The 20,025-nt window shown below is 36.1% G+C and overlaps 1 protein-coding gene across 1 annotated transcript in view; it reads right to left on the bottom strand.

Annotated features, from left to right (window-relative positions):
• The window catches only part of TEX11 (testis expressed 11), a 247,086-nt gene that overhangs the window by 145,292 nt on the left and 81,769 nt on the right, over positions 1 to 20,025 (bottom strand). Inside the window, exons 9-10 of the mRNA XM_052662695.1 lie at positions 10,015 to 10,100; positions 2,081 to 2,135 (exon numbers count right to left, since the gene is read on the bottom strand). Coding sequence (XP_052518655.1) covers positions 2,081 to 2,135; positions 10,015 to 10,100 — 141 coding nt within the window. The remainder of the gene's footprint in view (positions 1 to 2,080; positions 2,136 to 10,014; positions 10,101 to 20,025) is intronic.

The raw sequence follows: 20,025 nt of genomic DNA, 5'->3' as shown, positions 1-20,025 counted from the left end.
TATATATAAGTTATACCCCAATAAAGTATTGCTAGCATGAAAGAAAAACTATTTCATAATCTTACTTCTCCATACCTTACAATATGAATATTAGGTATCAATTACACTTAATTCCTATCTTCCATCTTCATTTCCTCCTTCAGATGTCTTCTCAACTAGATCCTTTACCTCGAATTCCCTTTTCCCTCCCTTTTAACTATACAAACTCCATCTGCATTTCAGGTCTATCTCCTACCAGAAGATTTCCTTTTTTTTTATTTTGTTTATTGGTTATGCTGGGTCTGCAGTGCTGCATGGGCTTTTCTTTGATTGCAGCAAGCAGCGGCTACTTTCTAGTTGTGGTGTGCAGGCTTCTCATTGTGGTGGCTTCTCTTGCTGTGAAGCACAACCTTTAGGGTGCAAGGGTTTCAGTAGTTGTGGCTCAAGGGCTCAGTAGTTTCAGTTCCCGGGCTCTAGAGCACAGGCTCAATAGTTGTGGTGCACAGGCTTAGCTGCTCCATAGCATGCGGGATCTTCCTGGACTAGGGATAGAACCCATTTCTCCTGCACTGGCAGGTACATTCTTTACCACTGAGCCACCAGGGAAGTCATCAGAAGACTTCTTCAAATATTCTAGTCAACACCAATATTTCCCTATTCTGCATACCCTTCTGCATACTTCAGCTTAGTACCACACAGTCTATCACTTATTTTTCTCAAGTTGTTTCACTTGTTATTTTTTTTTTAAATCTTCTCTTTACATTTTAACTGAAGTAAAAAATCCATACAGAAAAAGTTCAAAAATCTCAATGGTACAACTCAGAATTTTCTCAAAATGAACAAACATATATTAACAACACAGAAATCAAGAAACAGAACATTAGTCTCATCTCATACCTCTTTTCAGACACTATTCAAAACAACGGTAACCAATTATCTGACTTTTAACACCATGTATTAGGTCTACCTGCTTTTGGCATTCATATTTATGTAAATATACAGTATATATTACCTTGTATTTTGCTCTGTTCAACATTATATGTGAGGACATCCACATAGTTACAATTATTGTAATCTATTCTCATTGCTATATATGAGACTATCTAATATATGACACTATCATAATATAATCTTATTATTTTTAATTGTGGCAAAATACATATAACAAAAAATTGATCATTTTAACCATTTTTAAGTTCATGGTTCAGTAATATTAAGAATATTCACACTTCTGTACAACCATCACCATCATACATCTCCAGAACTCTTTTAATCTTACAAAATTGAAACTCTATACTCATTAAACAATAGTTCACCATGTTCTCCTCTCTCCAAACCTCTGCAACTACCATTCTATTTTCTGTCTCTGTGGATCTGAGAAACCAAGATACCTCATTGAAATGGAATCATACAGTATGTCTTTTTGTGAATGGCTTACTTCACTTAGCATAATGTCCTCAAGGTTCACCTATGTTGTAGCATGTGTCAGAAATTCTTTCCTTTTCATGGCTGAATAATATTCCATTGTATTCACTTATATTAGTTTCACCTTTTAAACATAAGCTTCTTAAGGATAGAGGCAATGTTTTATGCTTCTCTTTTATTCCCTATCTACCACAATGCTAGCTGTATATAAGTATTAAGTTCCATTTTGATTGATATAATAATGGTAAGAAGCAGAGATGGATATTCAAAAAAATTCCATTTTGTTATGGCATTTATTAAATTAGCTTTATATAAGATTTATTACATAATCACATTTTATTTGATTAAATAGTAAAATTAAACTTCCATACCAGGCATGTACTATCTGAGTGGTTACAGGAAACCTAAAATTTTTGAGCATGTAAATAAAAGCTAAAACATATATAGCCAAACATTGTCCTAAGCACTTTACATGTATTAACTCATGAGTATAAGAATCTACCTGGATGGTAGATTCTACAAGTTTATTAACTTTATAGAAACTAACACAATGAGATATTAAGTGATGTGCCCAATGAACACTCAGAAATAGAGAGATGGATTATTATAAATTTATTAAAATAACATAAACTGTATTTCTTCAACCTATTTCTGCAATATTTAACATGATCCTTACCAACATTTCTGGCTCAACAGAATTCCTGTCCGTCCTCCCAATATCATAGCTTTGGCTGTAATTTAAAAAGGAAAAAAGCACATATATATACACGTTTATTTCAAATTATACTTTTTTCCAATATTACATATTACTAAGAAGACATGTGATAATTATACTTAATTGCAATTTTTCTATTTTGTACTACAACAGATTATTAGCCAATTAATACATAAAAATCAACTGTATAAGGCAATATTTTCTAACTTTAGAAAACCACAATTTCCTCAGGATATATATTCAATAAATCAACACCATAATTACAGTATTGCTTTTCTCCATTTGGCTATATATACTATATAAAACTGTTTTACATGTGTGTACAAGCCCTTACTTTATGAGCACATTTTAAAGTGTAAGAAATATATTTTTATAATAAAACAAATATAAGAGTTTCATGAAAACAAATGTTTCAGCAATATTTATTATGTTTCACAACACCCTTGTGACACACAATATTAGTTCCATTTTGCAGCTGAATGAACCAGTTTAGCAGTTAAGTGACTTCTAATATTTCCTAGATTAATACTGAAAATGAGAGCAAGGGGTTGGGGAGAAAAGAAATTTGACTTTCAGTTATCTGCTTTAATTACCATACTATATTATCTATGGGACATTCTGATAACCACAAATAATGTATGAATATGAGCCTCAGGTTTCCAAAACACCTAAAAGCAAAACAAAGATCACTCACCATAAAATTGGTATTCCAAGGAAGGAAGTCAATAAACTTTTGGTGAACTGTACTAAATTGAAGTTATTGCTTTGAAGATTTCTTTTAAAAAACTCTGAAAGACCCAGAGCTACCAAACTGAGTTTTCAGCTTGTTAACGAAGGTATAAAGCTGGCCTATATTATAATAGCCTCATTGAAAGCCCTGTTTCATAGAGGTCTCCGTTGGTACATTAAACCTTCTACTTCCAGTTTTTAAAATAATCAATGAAAACAGAACTTCTGCAACCGTGGTATTAAGAAGTTCTTGGACCCTCTCTCCCCAGTGAAACAACCATCTGCCTGGATAAATCATTAGAACAACCATTTAAGGTCTCTGGAAAGTGTCCTAAGGGCATACAGCAATCGAAAAACATTTATTAAACAAAAACCAACAGAATTTCAGTAAAAACAGTGAGAGTCTCTGGCATTTGAGCCATGACCTGCTCCTATCCACACTACCTCCATGTGATGGCTCCAGATGAGTGCTGTCAAGAAAAGAATTAGGAAGTGGGGTGGGGAGATGAGTGAACTAGGTGACAGAAATCAAGAGGCACAAGCTTCCAGTTTTAAAATAAATAAGTCATGGAGACATAATGTACAGTATAGGGAATACAGGCAACTAAAATTGTGGTGATCATTTTGTAAGATACAAAAATATCAAGTCACCATGTTGTACACCTGAAACTGATATAATGTTGAAAGTCAATTATACTCCAATTTAAAACAAAAAATAAGTGGGAATTCCCTCCTCCTCCAAGTCCTAGACTCAGGTTGCTAGCCTCTCTTATCTTCCCCAGAACTGTGATGCAGAAGTACTATCACAGGCAGGAACAATGAAAGGACTGGGTCTTCCTTTCCCCAACTCAGTTCTCACTCTTAGACTAAGGGCTCTACCCCAGGTGTTAACAGCTGATCACCTTCACCCAGGCTGGCTCTTGGGGCAGAGGCTCCAGGAATGGAAGGCATACTAATAAGATTAGGGGCTACCATCTCTACAACGTCTACTGCAGGAGGAGCTACCACACTCCTGCCACCAACTGCAGCACTGTGGCACAGTTTCTGCCCAAGGGAAGAAGTAGGCAATAAAGAGAAAGAGCTCAGCATTTCTGCCTAAGGGAAATGACTTGAAAACCAAGCAAGGAGAGAGAGACTCCTGCCTAAGGGTAGAGTCAAAAACAGTGGAGATCTTAGCCATGCTTGATTAAGGAGGAGGCTATGCATGTGGTGGGGGCTTCCCCGGTGGCTCAGAGGTTAAAGTGTCTGCCTGGAATGCGGGAGACCGGGGTTCGATCCCTGGGTCGGGAAGATCCCCTGGAGAAGGAAATGGCAACCCACTCCAGTACTCTTGCCTGGAGAATCCCATGGAGGGAGGAGCCTGGTAGGCTACTAGTCCATGGGGTCGCAAAGAGTCAGACACGACTGAGCAACTTCACTCACTCATGCATGTGGGGGGGAAGGGGGTATGTGGGAAATCTCTGTACCTTCCTCTCAATGTTGCTATAATCTTAAAAGTGTCCTAAAAAACTTCTGTCTTAAAAAAATGAAATCACATTCATTTCTGGGGGGTAAGGGGTAGTGGGTAGTGTTGGAGACTACTCACTCAGGCATGACCAGAGAGAGAACATATTGGCTACTAGCCCCTGGCTGAATACAGGGCAAAATAATGAATTCACTGAACTGTGAAGACAGTCTTTGAGCCAAACACATAATCAAAAGGAAAGGGTGAAAATCAAACTGGCTAAGTGGGCTTAAAATAACCTTTGACCAACATGGGGTTTATGTTTCCAGATGCAGGGGTGAACCCCAGAGAGCCATGAAAAGACAAAAACAGGAGAAAAAACTCTCAGCAGGGACATTAGAGGTCATATAATGTAAGAAAAACAGATCTCACAGAATTAGTCCAGTCAGGTGAACTAACAGATGACCAAACAAACAATAAAAGAACAGTAACTACCAGAAAAGAGGGAGATAGGTATCCAAACTTGCCATAATATATTATCCAAAATGTCTAGTTTTCAACAAAATATTATATGACATACAATAAAACAGTGACTCATAGAGAGGAATAGGAGAAAGCAATAGAAACTGCCTTTGAGAAGTCTTAAATATTATACGTATTAGAAAAATACTTCAAAGAAGCTATTGGAAGTATGTTCAAAAAACTTTAGGAAACCATGTTTAAATAAAGGAAGATATGGTAACAGTGATTCATCAAATAGAGAATAAGAATATATTGATTAAATGATCAAAATAATTTTAAAAAGTAGAAATTCTCAAGCTGAAAAGTACAATAATTGAAATGAAAAATTCACTAGAAGAGGCTAAAAGTAGATCTGAGCAGGCAAAAAGAGAATAAACAAATGTGCAGATAGATTGATAGTGATTATACAAATCTAAACAATAAAACATAGATGAGAAAAAAAGAAGAATGCCTCAGAGAAATGTGGGACATCATTAAGCACACCAACATAAGCATAATCAGAGTACCAAAAGGAGGGAGGCAAGAGAAAGGGATAGGAAACATATTCAAAGAAACAATGGCTGAAAATGTCCCAAATTTGATGAAAAAAAAAAAAATAATCTACTCGGTAAAGAATCTGCCTACAGTGCAGAAGACCCCCGTTCGATCCATGGGTCGGGAAGATCTGTTGGAGAAGAGGTAGGCTACCCATTCCAGTATTCTTGGGCTTCCCTTGTGGCTCAGTTGGTAAAGAATCTGCCTGCAATGTGGGAGACCTGGGTTTGATTCCTGGGTTGGGAAGATCCCCTGGAGAAGAGAAAGGCTACCCACTCCAGTATTCTGGCCTGGAGAGTTCCATGGACTGTACAGTCCATGGGGTCACAAACAGTCAGACATGACTGACTTTCACTGCTTTTCATACATTAAGAAGCTTAATAGGCTCCACGTAGGATAACACAAAGAAATCCATACTCAAACACATTATGGTCAAATTATTCAAAGAGAAAATACTGAAAACAATAAGAGAAAAATGTTTCATCATGTAAAAGGGAATGATACATGTAAAGTCAGATTAACAGCTGACTCATCACAAAAAATGGGGGCAATGGCAGGGATGACTAATTAAAAAACTACAAACCCTATATTATATATCTAGCTCTTCTGATAGACCCCAAGGACACCACAGAATATAGCTTTTTAATTATTGAACTAGATGATCTGTAAGAGTTCTCACAGCTATAAAGTGTTATGTATAATAAATTATCTTATTAAAATTGCTACTATATAATTTGTTATATTTCCACAAGATGGCGCTAATATATTTCCATTTTCCATCAAAACATGTCTTCCAGATGATCATTTCTATAGTTAATAATGTAATCATAGTCTATTATTACATACTCTTAACTTTTCAAAGTACTGTTGTATTATTTATGCTATCTTCATTGCAAGTCATCTACACAAATAATGCTGAACTATTTCAGATGAGTAAATCAAAGCACACAAGTAGTTACGTAAGTGATCCAAGGTCACAAATTTCATTAGTAATAGATTTTCTAATGTTAGTTCTATGATCTTTCTCTAGATCACACTGCCTGATTACAGATAATGGTGTCAAATTCTCAAGGTGTCAGGCTGAGAACAGAAGCAAAATTAAAGCAACGAATATTAAATAGCATTAAAACTGATACAAACTTCCCTTGGGCTCATATACTGAACCATTAATATTACCGCACACAAGTACATTTATGCATATTTCCTTTGCTGTTTGCCTTATTTCTTATCAGAAGACCTTGGCATTATATATTCCTATACAACCATAGTTAAAGCTCAATATTGAAAAATATCTCATTAACACTGTCCTTATTGTAAACATAATAACTATATTTTAAAATGATCATAGAAGGACTTCACTGGAAGTCCAATGGTTTAGACTCCATGCTTCCAATGCAGGGGGTGTGGGTTTGATCCCTGGTCAGGGAACTAAGATCCAAAAACGTGCTGCACAGGCAAAAAAAAATTTTTTTAAGTCAAATGAAAGTCTCTTTCTCAAAAAACCATCACAGAACTCACACGACCCCATGAATCGCAGCACACCAGGCCTCCCTGTCCATCACCAACTCCCGGAGTGCACCCAAACTCATGTGCATCAAGTTGGTGATGCCATTCAGCCATCTCATCCTCTGTCGTCCCCTTCTCCTGCTGCCCCCAATCCCTCCCAGCATCAGGGTCTCTTCAAATGAGTCAACTCTTCACATGAGGTGGCCAAAGTATTGGAGTTTCAGCCTCAGCATCAGTCCTTTCAATGAACACCCAGGACTGATCTCCTTTAGAATGGACTGGTTGGATCTCCTTGTGGGGAAAAAACTGGAAGATTAAAATAATATATAACTAGGCCAAGAATTCAAGCCCTTCCTTTTTTCCTCAATCTCATTCTAGTGACAAGAATACAAAAGAGTCAAAAGATAGTGGTGCTCTATAAATCTGTTATTACATAGTTTTTGATGAAAATATGACTGTGGGTCAAATAATGTTCCTAATAATTGTGTGTGTGTGTGTGTAAGTCGTTCAATCATGTCTGACTCTTTGTGACCCCATGGACTATGGAATTCTCTAGGCCTAATAATACATCCACTAAACATACACTGAAGAATTGATGCTTTTGAACTGTGGTGCTGGAAGACTCTTGAGAGTCCCTTGGACTGCAAGAAGATCAAATCACTCTATCCTGAAGGAAATCAGTCCTGAATATTCATTGGAAGGATTGATGCTGAAGCTGAAACTCCAATACTTTGGTGACCTGATGCAAAGAACTGACCTGACGCTGGGAAAGACTGAAGGCGGGAGGAGAAGGAGATGACAGAGGATGAGATGTTGGATGAACTGAAACATATAGTAAAAATCTGATACAGTTAGCTTATGACAGAAATATCAGTCATGTTCTATCACCATCATATTTTCCTTCTATAAGGTTTTCTTAAAAAGATGATGACAGATAAGAGGTCAACAATCCATGGCATATATAATAGCCTACATGTTATGCCACTTCAGCCTAAGTCTACTCTTATAAACCACTTCCTAGAGAACATTCATGTTCATATTTATTCCTGGCATAAACTACAGGCTCACCTCGATAGTGTTAATCTTCCAGAAGCCATCCATGGCACCATAACATCCTTTTTTCTTATTTTGTCCTTCCTATTCCTGTCTCCTTGACATACTAATCTTTGATAGGTTGATGCCATCTTTCTGAGTGCTCCTCCTTCAAATACTGCCAAATCTTGGAGTAGAACTTACTCTTCATTCACTTTATAAAAAGATTGCTCATTTAAAGGAAACCTGTGGTGTGGAGATTCCTTAAAAAACTGGAAATAGAACTGCCATATGACCCAGCATTTCCACTGCTGGGCATACACACTGAGGAAACCAGAATTGAAAGAGACACGTGTATCCCAATGTTCATCAAGCACTGTTTACAAGAGCCAGGACATGGAAGCAACCTAGATGTCCATCAAGCACTGTTTACAAGAGCCAGGACATGGAAGCAACCTAGATGTCCATCAGCAGATGAATGGATAAGAAACCTGTGGTATATATACCCAATGGAGTATTACTCAGCCATTAAAAAGAATGCATTTAAATCAGTTCTAATGAGGTGGATGAAACTGGAGCCTATTATACAGAGAGAAGTAAGGCAGAAAGAAAAACACTAATACAGTACATTAATGCATATATATGGAATTCAGAAAGATGGTAACAACGGCTCCATATATGAGACAGCAAAAGAGACACAGATGTAAAGAACAGACTTTTGGACTCTGTGGAAGAAGGTGAGGGTGGGATGATTTGAGAGAATAGCATAGAAACATGTATATTACCATATGTGAAATAGATCACCAGTCCAAGTTCGATGCATGAGACAGGGTGCTCAGGGCTGGTGCACTGGGACAACCCTGAGAGATGGGATAGGGAGGGAGGTGGGAGGGGGGTTCACGATAAGGGACACATGTACACCCATGGCTGATTCATGTGAATGTATGGCAAAAACCACTACAATACTGTAAAATAATTAGTCTCCAATTAAATAAATTAATTTAGCCAAATAAGTAAATAAATAAAGGAAATCTGTGGTAAATCTACATTAAACTAGTTAGTTCCTTTGGTATACTTTTAATAATTCAATTTATAAAATGTGATTTATAATAAAAACTGTAGGTATATCCCACTTGTGTGAAGTAGTCTAAGTTGAGACAAGTATATCTCTTATAACTGCATAAGCCTGTTCTGTCAGACATAGTTCTTTATAGAGTTTAATCAATCTGTGGGCCCAAAAAAGTCTTTTATACAAACTAGTTATTTGCATAAATATTTTATTAGAAATATATATGCCTGTGAGGACTATAATCTTAATGATATTTCTATTTATTTCATTAATGGCAAATGTAATTTTCACTAGTTAAACTAATGAAGAGGCTATCTCCAAATAACTATAATTAACCCCATACTCAAGAGAAGGGAAACATTTAGTGAATTAATTTAATATATTTTACTCCATAATCCCCTGATATTCAAAGCACTTTATGTAACATCTACAGAAAAATATATTTTTCACAGAAATTCATTTAACCAGCAATTACTGAGTATCTACCATGTGTCAGAACCTGTACTGGGCATAGGTATTCAGTGAAACACAGGATTCTTGCATATGAGTGCTATATTTTTTCACTATTCCTTTGATATTTCCAGATTCAACACAATAGTACAAATCTTAGTATACTAATAAGCATATACTAAGTGCTTAATCTCTTCCCTGGGGGCTCAGACGGTACATATTTACTTGACTATTATTCAAATACCAAAATTCATTTAAGAATAATAATTTTAGCTGATCTTCCTATTTACCCACCTGCCCTTATACTCTTGGGTAGCAGACACCAATATATACCAAAGCAAAAAATAAAGTTTTCCATATTCTTGTTGGAAATACAAAGGAGGAATGGACATAGAAGATGCTCTTTATGTTAGTATTAAGATTAGAATATACTTTTCTATCAACTGGAAACATACAAGAATAAACAATACATGTTAAAAGAGTAAATAAACTTAGCATGTTGGCTTTTGAAATCAGAAAATATTTAAACTTCCAAGTACCCTATGGTAAGTATTAACTGAACTCTATGATAATAATCCTGAATTTACATTCATTATTTTTTTATATTACCTAAGCCAGAAACAACTTTCTTCGTATTTATTCTCCTTGTAGATTTGTATTCCCAAGTTGTAACAGACAGTATGAAGATAACAAGCCTGCAATATAAAAAACAAACAAACAAGATATGTCAGATTCATGATTCTTTTAACATTAAAAAATTTATGGCATTTCAGAGTCTTTAAGACATAATAAGTGTTCTGTACATCAAAATAACCAATAACCCACTCATCCTTGGGGTTCCCTGATAGCTCAGTTGGTAGAGAATCTACCTGCAATGCAGGAGACCCTGGTTCAATTCGTGGGTCGGGAAGATTCCCTGGAGAAGGGATAGGCTACCCACTCCAGTACTCTTCCCTTGTGGATCAGCTGGTGAAGAATCTGCCTGCAATGCGGGAGACCTAGGTTCAATCCCTGGGTTGGGAAGATCCCCTGGAGAAGGGAAAGGCTACCCACTCCAGTATTCTGGCCTGGAGAATTCCATGGACTGTATAGTCCATGGGGTCACAAAGAGTTGGACACGACTGAGCCACTTTCACCTTCACTCATCCTAAACAAAACCTCTCAATTTATATAAAGAGGAACTAAAAGTATTCAGGGTGTGGCATGAGTTACATATGGAAAAGTAATAATTACTAATTGAACTTGAAAGGTTTTTTGTAACAGAAAATGGGGAAACCAATCATTGCCCAGCAAAAGAACAGGCCTCTGTAGGTTGCTAGATTTGTTAAAAAGCAGTAGAAAAGAGTATATGCAAAGAAAACAAAATCACTATTGAACGGGGAAAAAAATGAATATCTTTCAAAATTAAAACAATTAAAAATAATTCTAAAGTTCAAAGCACTATCTAGCCAGAAGACTTATTTAGAAATAATTAATTTGGGGCTTCCCAAGTGGCTCACTGGTGAAGAATCTGCCTGCCAATGTGGGAGACACAGGTTTGATTCTTGATTCAGGAAGGCTCATGTGCCTCGGAGCAACTAAGCCCATGCGCCGTAACTCTAGAGCCCAGGAGCTACATCTACTGAGTTCACATGCCACAACTACTGAAGCCTGCGCACCCTAGAACCCGTGCTCTGAAACAAGAGAAGCTCCCATATTGAGAAGCCCATGCACCACAACTAGACAGTAGCCCCCACTCGCTGCAACTAGATAAAAGCCCACATAGCAATGAAGACCCAGAACAGCCAAAATAAATAAAATTATTTTTTTAAAAGAATTAATGTATCTCTTTACAACAAAAATTTTCTTTACCTAAATTACAACTAAGATAAAAGTAGAAACAAGTATGTGAATGATGCCATAGGAAAATACTCCTACAGATTATTAACCAGCATCTCAGTCCTTCTATCAACAATGTCATCTTATAGAATTTTCATTCATCAAAATACTGGGAAATGGCATAAGAGAAAAAAATTTAATTCTAATAATTTATCCAAATATTCCCACAGTATTTATAAAAATTATCTATCCAGAATCTGTCATACCCATATAAAGGAATCTTTTATATAAGTTTTACCTGAGTAAGACTACAGAGGCAGATCCTGAGGCAAGTTATTCATAAGTAATATGTAAAGAAATATTGCTTCAAATGTTTCCCTTTGAAATTTTGTACAGTACATTAAGAAAGTAGACGTTCAATATGCATGCCTGAGTACATCAGACCTACTGTATATTTAAATCCAAACTAAAGAATAGTCTTGGTAATGTGGGCCTGGCAAGAATCCAGAAGTATTTAAATGCATTCTCAACATTTCAACAGAAAAAGCTTAACTCATTACATGCCCCAGATCCCATAGGTTCACACAGGGCCACACCAATTATACAGCTATACTGGAATAATGCAGCTTGTACCCACTTGCTGCAGAAAGGCTTGCAACTAACTTATACAGAGAAAAATGGAAAGTAAAACTTTTGATGAACATTAAATATACTGAGTCTTTATCCAATTTCCTCAGTGTTTTCTTTTCTTCTGCCCTCACAATTCCTTCAAGTGTACTTACATTAAATGCTACTTTCTAGGGGAGAAAAGAATACCAAATAATAACAAATTTGTAAGATCAAACCTTGTTGTTTTTGTTGTGGTTTGGTCACTAAGTCATATCCAACTGTTTTGTGACCACATGGACCATAGCCTGCCAGGCTCCTCTGTCCATGGGATTTTCCAGGCAAGAATACTGGAGCAAGAATCAAACTCACAGCTCCTGCATTGGCAGCCACATTCTTTATCACTGAGCTACCTGTGAAGCCCAAGACCAAACCTACAAAATACTAAAATATCTAATATTTTAAATATACTAATTTAGTATAATAAATATACTAAGAGATCTGTAACGTATTTCACTGTAATGATCAAAAAAATCTTTTAATTACCAATACTGTTCCCTTCACTCATTCATTTATATAAATAATAAACAATATTATAAATAAAATAAAATAAAAATAAAAATATTTATGAATAATAAATATTTACTAAACATGTTCTATCTATAATGTGAGGGTGTTAGTCATTCAATTGTGTCCAACTCTTTGCAACACCATGGACTGAGGTCTGCCAGGCTCCTCTATCCATGGGATTTTCCAGGCAAGAATACTGCAATGGGTTGCCATTCCCTTATCCAGGGGATCTTCCTGACCCAGGGATCGAACCCAGGTCTCGAACCCAGGGAATATCTATAATATTAGGCAATATTAAAGACACATCAGTGAACAAAACAGACAAAGATCCCTATCCTCATGAAATATTTATAACGGGATATTAAGTACTAAGGTCTATACAAATATCTCTTTTAAAAATACTTTCCTGGCCTTCCATGCAGTGGTAACATCTACTTTGCAAGTAATATACAATGGCAAGTAATACAAAGATGGTAGATCTGTAAGTCTATTGTACATTGGTTATACAGAAATGGACTTATTAGACTAGAACTATGGAATCTCTAGAACCTCCAGCCACTGTTACATCTCTGGCCCAGAAATGACAGATCCAACCAAATACCTACTTTACAATGCCAAGATTAGACTATATTGATGATTTTTAAAACTCACTTAGATATTGCTGCTAAAAATGACTTTGATCACTAACTTTTGAGTTCAATACAAGACTTTTTAGTTTTAATTAACCAGATAATTTCATTTTCTATATATTACTTTGTAAATTAGATTCTTAAAATAGAGAAAAGGCAGACCTATTATTTTTTTTGTTCCAAGCTATTTTCCTTTGTGATTTTGTTGTCTTTTAAACATTTACAGATCATGCATTTTTACATTTTGTTAAGTTATAATAGTATAGCAGTATTTAAATGATAGTTGCCTGACTTTCTTCCTGAATGGCTTTAGGACATATATCTTCCAATCCCTCCCTTACTCAGCTTTCTCTAACCCTCAGGTATCTCAGTAATAATAAACTCATTAGTCATTAGTTACTTCTCTTGGTGCTCTAAGAAAAAATTTTCCACTTTATTTCTTTGCCTCTAAACAACAATACAGCAGTACCTTCTGCCATCATGTCAACGTCTTAGATAATTCTTAATCTAGTTTTGGGATACAGGAAGGATGTATCAGAAAACAAGAAAAGTGGCTTATTTAATTCATTAACTCCTTTTAAGTGACTAACACTACAGTTAGCTCCTCTCCAACCTTTATCTGGTCATTTCCTCACACAAGATTTCTTGCCCTAGATTTTCAAGTCTCATCTAAATCTTAAGTTCATCAAAAGCACACTAAATAATTTCATTGACCTTTAGAATGAAAATATTGAGTTTTCTAACAGTATAGCTTTATCAATCATCTAAATAAAATATAAACTCTTAACTATGAACTTCAAGGTCTTTTACCGGTAGCCCCATTCTGACAAAGGCATAGTTAATTACTTTTTTGTTACATATCCTCGAAACCTCTAATTCAGTCTATCCTCCTCCCTCTACATTTGCTTTTCTCTTTATCAACTCTAACTCTGAGCAAGATACCACAAGTTTCCTTTCCCTAACCACTACTTGAGTCTCCTTTCATATCTTTCAATATGCAGTTCAATGCCCATTTACTCTACAAAGCATATTAAAGACAAGTCTCTATCCTCTAGTAATTTATAATGTGAAATAGATAGCAACAAAGAAAATGACAAAAGAAGCAGATAGTAAAAAACATGCAAATACAAACAATCCAAGAAATTTTACAGATAAAATTATCAGAATTAACAAGATTTCAGAGAAGTTGTTGATATTAAACAAACATTTAAAAGCAACTGCAATGACAACCAACAAAACAATGTAAACTTTAAGATATCACTATCCCTGGTGGCTCAGATGGTAAAGAATCTGCCTGCAATGCGGGAGAGCTGGGTTCGATCCCTGGATCAGGAAGATCCCCTGGAGAAAGCAATGGCTACCCACTCCAGTATTCTTGCCTGGGGAATTCCATGGCCAGAAGAGGCTACAGTCCATGGGATCCCAAAGAGTTAGACACGACCGAGCAACTAACACACACACACACACACACACACACACACACACACACACGACAACAGTTGATTGTGAAATATCTTTATGTAGAAAATTATAAAACTATGCTGAAATACATTAAAGAGGACTATATAATAAATTATATATATATAAATCAATCACATTCATTGATAAGAAGACTCAACATTATAAAAATAGTGATTATAATTATAAATCAAATGCTATTTCAATTAAAATTTCAATAATTTTTCACCAAACTCCACAAGCTGACTCTATAAGGAATATGGAAGAATAAAAGGCCCAGAACAGCTAAAACAATGTTGAGGAAGAATAAAGTTAAAGAACTTATGCTATTAGACTACCGAATGGAATAACGCCTGCCTCCCAAAATTCAGGCCGATCTGGAATCAGTGAATGTCTGTCTTTGGAAATAGGGTCTCTGTAGTGTCATCAAGGAAAACTGGATTAGGGTGCATCCTAAATCCAACATGACTGTCCTTATAATGGCAGCACTCAAAAATAATACGGATAAAATGCAATTTTAAAAATGTTCATTTAACCCACAGGAAGGTGGGAAAACTAAACATGAAATAAAAAAACAGAAAACAAAAAAGCCAGCATTACATTCCTGTTAAAAATGTCACACTGAGCACATACAATTACCTCAGCTCTCTCCTAACACCCCAGTAAAATGACAATAAAAGAAAACTTTTTAATTGTGGTAAAAAGCACATAACAAAATGTACTATCTCTACCATTTTTAAGTGTACTATTTGGTAGTGTTATAGACTATACTCATACTGCTGTGTAACGGATCTCCAGAATTATTTCATCTTCCCAAACTGAAACTCTTTACACACTGAATAATAATCCTTCATTTGCCCCTGCCCAAACCCCTGGCAATCACAATTCTACTTTCTCTTTCTGTGAGTTTGACTACTTTAGATATTTCATATAAGGGAAATCATAAAGTATTTGGATTTTGTGACTGTTATTTCACTTAGTATAGCATCCTCAAGGCTCATCCATGTTGTAGTAGTTGATCAGAGTTCTTTCCTTTTTAAGAGTAAATAATATTTCACTGTGTTTTTTCAATCTACTCATTTGTCAATGAACACTTGTGTCGCTTCAACCTCTTGTGAATAATGATGCAAGGAACATGGGTGTGCAAGCATTTCTTCAAGAACCTGCTTTCAGTTCTATTGGACCCAGAATGGGACTGCTGGATTATACAGTGATTCTATTTTTTGAAGAACTGTCATACTGTTTTCTATAGAATCTACATCAGTTTACAATCTCCACGAACCCAATTTCTCCACATCCTTACCAACACATGTTATTTTGTTGTTTTGACTGTCCTATAGTGTGAGGCAATATCTCACTGTGATTTTGATTTCCTGTTCCCCAATGATTAGTGATAGTTGCATCTTTTCATATGCTTGTTGGCCATGTATATCTTTGAGAAATATCTATTCTTGTTCTTTGTTTTTTGTTGTTGTTGAAGTTCTTTGTGTATTTTGGATATTAACCATTTATCAGAAATATATGACTTGCAAATATTTTCTCCCATTTCATAGGCTGGCTTTTCCCCCTGTTGATTGTTTCCTCTGATGTGCATATGTTTTAAAGTTAATGTTATCACTTTTGCTCATTTTTGCTTTTGCTGCCCATGCTTCTGGTGCATATCTAAGAAGTCACTGCCAAATCCAATGTCATACGGTTTTTCTCCTGTGTTTTCTTCCAGGAGTTTTATAGTTTTAACTCTTACATTTAGATTCTTTAATCTACTTTGAGTTAACTTTTGTATATGGTGTAAGCTATGGCTCCAACTTCATTGTCTGGCATGTATATATATATAGTTTTCCCACAGCCATTTGTTGGAGAGACTGCTGTTTCCCCACTGAGTGGCCTTGGCATACCTGTTGAAGATCATTTGACTATATACACAAGAGTTTATTTCTGGGCTCTCTACTCTGTTTTATTAGCCTCCATGTCTATCTTTATGTCAGTACCACAGTGTTTTGATTGTTGTAGCCTTACAATATGCCTTGAAATCAAGAGGTATGAGGCCTCCAAATTTACTCTTCATTTTCAAGATTGTTTTACCAATTCAAGTTCCCTTGAAATTCTGTACAAATTTTAGGATGGTTTTTCTATTTCTGCAAAACATGTCACTGAGATTATGATAGTGATGGCATTGAGGTTGTAGATAGGTTGTAGATAGTTTTGAGTAGTATGGATATTGTAACAACAGTAAGCCTTCTAAGTCATAAACATGGGGATGTTTTTCCATTTATTTGTGTCAGCTTTAATTTCTTCCATCAGTTTTTTTAAAAAGTTTTCAGTGTACAAGTCTTTCACCTCCTTGGGTAAATTTATTCTTCACTATTCCATTCTTCTAAAGCTATTAAGTTAAAAAAAAATACAAATCGGCTAGGATAAAGACAATATGATACCAGACCAAGACCAATGTAATTTGGGAAGCTAGAAAAGAGATGGGTAAATTAGTAAATGACTTAATAGACATGAAAAAGCAGAATGCTATGCTAGCAATAGGGAAATCTGAAAATCCAGTTTATATTTCCAAATCCTCCTCTAAAATGTAGCAGTTAGCACCCCGGGTACATTACAAAAGTGGAGCTAAAAATAGGAGGATTGGTTAAAAGTCTGTTTAAAAAGGAGTTAGACCTCAAGTCTCTTTCCTCACTCCATCAGACAAGCAATTATCCTTCCATGATCCTAGCAACAGACTACGGGGGGCAAAACTGAAGGCCTCTGAACTTGGAGAGATGAGGCACAGTTGAGAATAAGGGTGCTATACTGAAAAGAGGATGCTCAAGTAAAAATTTACACATTGACTATCAAGACCCAAGTCTGTTTCCTCCTCCTTGACTCCAGAACCCAGGAGGCCAGGTATTGATTCACTAAGGACTAGTCTGGAAGAGGAATTTGATCAACCCAAGAGAAAAGAAACAAGGACACTGAAATCAGCAAAGAGGTCACCTTGCAAATCAGCTCATCCAGAACATCTTACAGAGAGAACCCAGAGCTTCCAATGAGATTTTTAGTGTTTTGTTATTATTATAAATATAAGCATCCACTGATAATCAAAGGCAGAGATAAAACACATGCATACATACATACAGGAAAAAAATCACCTTGGAGAAAACAGAGACTATGCAGAGAAAAAAACAGGGGAGATGAATCTATCAATATCTTCTGAGAGAATAAAATATTGCAACCCTGAAATAAGAACAAGATGCTGTGAAAATAGAATATTCATAAAAATAAAAGGAGCCTTTGGAAGTTAAAAGCATGATATCAAAATGAAAAATTCATGAGAACAGTTAGAAAATAAAACTGAGAAAATCACCTAAATAGTAAAATAAAATGAAAAAGACATGGAAAACAGTTAAGAAAATATAAGAACATTAGGAAACCAATCTAGGAAACCTAACATCTGAAAACAAGCACTCTAGAAACAGAAAATAGAGAAGAGTACATCAACAAAATGAGTAACTAAGAAAACAGAATTATTACATTGAAATGGATTTTCAAGTGCCCATAAAAGTTAATACAAAAAGATACACACCAAGACACATCATCATGAAATTTTAAAACACTGGATACAAGAAGACTCATTTCTAATTAAGAGAGAAAAAGCAGAGTGGTTAAGAGCAAGGACATGGAGTCTCACTAAATTTGAATCCAGTTTTCAGCACTTATTGCGTATCCTTGGTCAAGCTCCTAAAACCCTTTTTACCTCAGTCATCATTTGTATGATGGGGAAAATAATATCCATTCTACAAGGGTGTCACAAGGTTATTGTGAAGGTTAAATGAATTCATATTTACAAAATGCTGAGAATAATGCCTGGCACATAGTAATGGTACATCAGTGTTGGTTATCCTCATTATGCAAATTTCCAAAGCAAAAAATTATGTTTTATACAATGGACAAAGAATCAGAAGAGTGAGTGACATCAGAGAAAATGACACAGTAGGGAACTCCAAGGATCTGGCCTTTGAAAGAAACACTAACAAAAATAATTTTTAAACTGCCAGAAAAGAAGCATTGCTGCTGCTGCTGCCAAGTCACCTAAGTCGTGTCTGACTCTGTGCAACCCCATAGACGGCAGCCCACCAGGCTCCTCTGTCCCTGGGATTCTCCAGGCAAGAACACTGGCGTGGGTTGCCATTTCCTTCTCCAATGCATGAAAGTGAAAAGTGAAAGTGAAGTCGCTCAGTCGTGTCCGACTCTTAGTGACCCCATAGACTGCAGCCTGCCAGGCTCCTCCACCCATGGGATTTTCCAGGCAAGAGTACTGGAGTGGGGTTCCATTGCCTTCTCTGAAAAGAAGCATTAGAACACTGGAAAACAGTCAGATGTCCATAGCAACCAAGTGAATGCTGAATGAAGGAAAAAGTGACAAACACTGTAGGAGAGTTTTGTAGCATTTTAACTTTAGCCTTGACACACTCCATTTACTAACATATTGACAGTCTTAAAGATGGCAGCTTGTATTCCTGCTATAGGTACCTGGCTCCTAAGGAAGGGTTTATTTTATTTGACCTGTCCAGGGAGTAACAGAAGGACTAACACAAGGTGCCTGCCTGACTGTTTCTCCTAATGCAGAACTCTTGCAAGGTAGAAAAATGACTAAATAGAGGATGTTCCTAAAAAACACCAAAACACAAAGAAAATAAGCTACTACTACCTGAGGCAAAAAATGATATCTGGGGTAAAACAATAAACATGTTGAAAGCTTGGGAAGAAAAGTTGTAGAGAGTCACTCTGGGAAATAATGGCTTTGAAAAGTTCAAAAATATAAGAAGGAAACTAGAAACTCATGCAAAAGTCAGGACAAGATACACGCTAAGAAAATACCTGAGAAGACCTCAAGCTTTCACCTCTAGTTGGCTGATCTTTACACTCCAAGCAAGCAATAGCAAAGGCTAAAGGAGAGAAATGAACAGCATGACCAAGTGTTGAAGGAATGACCACAGAGCCAACGTGCAAAGACAGCAAGTTTCCCTTTTTTCCATTTTTTCTGGTTCCAGGCATTTAAGGAAGTCTCTGTCAAACTACTAGCTGAGTACAAGTTAGAGTAAAGAAATAGTTTGGGAATGTCCCTAAACAAATAATTACAAACCACAGCAAAAACAACAAACTGAGGAGTAGAAAAATATAATTTCCAAAGTTATTACATTATAATATTGAAAATGTCCACTTTTTAACAATAAAAAAATAAGTCATACAGCGAGCAAGAAAGTATGACCCTTTCACAGGGAAGAAAGAAGGGAGGGAGGGAGCAAGAAAGTGAGAGAAGGAGGAACAGAGGGATGAAAACTGTCCCTAAGAAAGCACAGATACTGGGTCCAGAAGATGGCAGAGGAATAGGACGGGGAGACCACTTCCTCCCCCACAAATTCATCAAAAGATCATCTGAATGCTGAGCAACTTCCACAAAACAACTTTTGAACACTGGCGGAGGACACCAGGCACCCAGAAAGGCAGCCCATTCTCTTTAAAGGGAGGGGTGTGATTACTGGCTTGATTGCTC

Source organism: Budorcas taxicolor, chromosome X (genome assembly GCF_023091745.1).
Source record: "Budorcas taxicolor isolate Tak-1 chromosome X, Takin1.1, whole genome shotgun sequence".
Taxonomy (NCBI): domain Eukaryota; kingdom Metazoa; phylum Chordata; class Mammalia; order Artiodactyla; family Bovidae; genus Budorcas; species Budorcas taxicolor.
The sequence above is the reverse complement of the archived record's forward strand: the minus strand, read 5'-3'. Positions and strand labels throughout refer to the sequence as shown.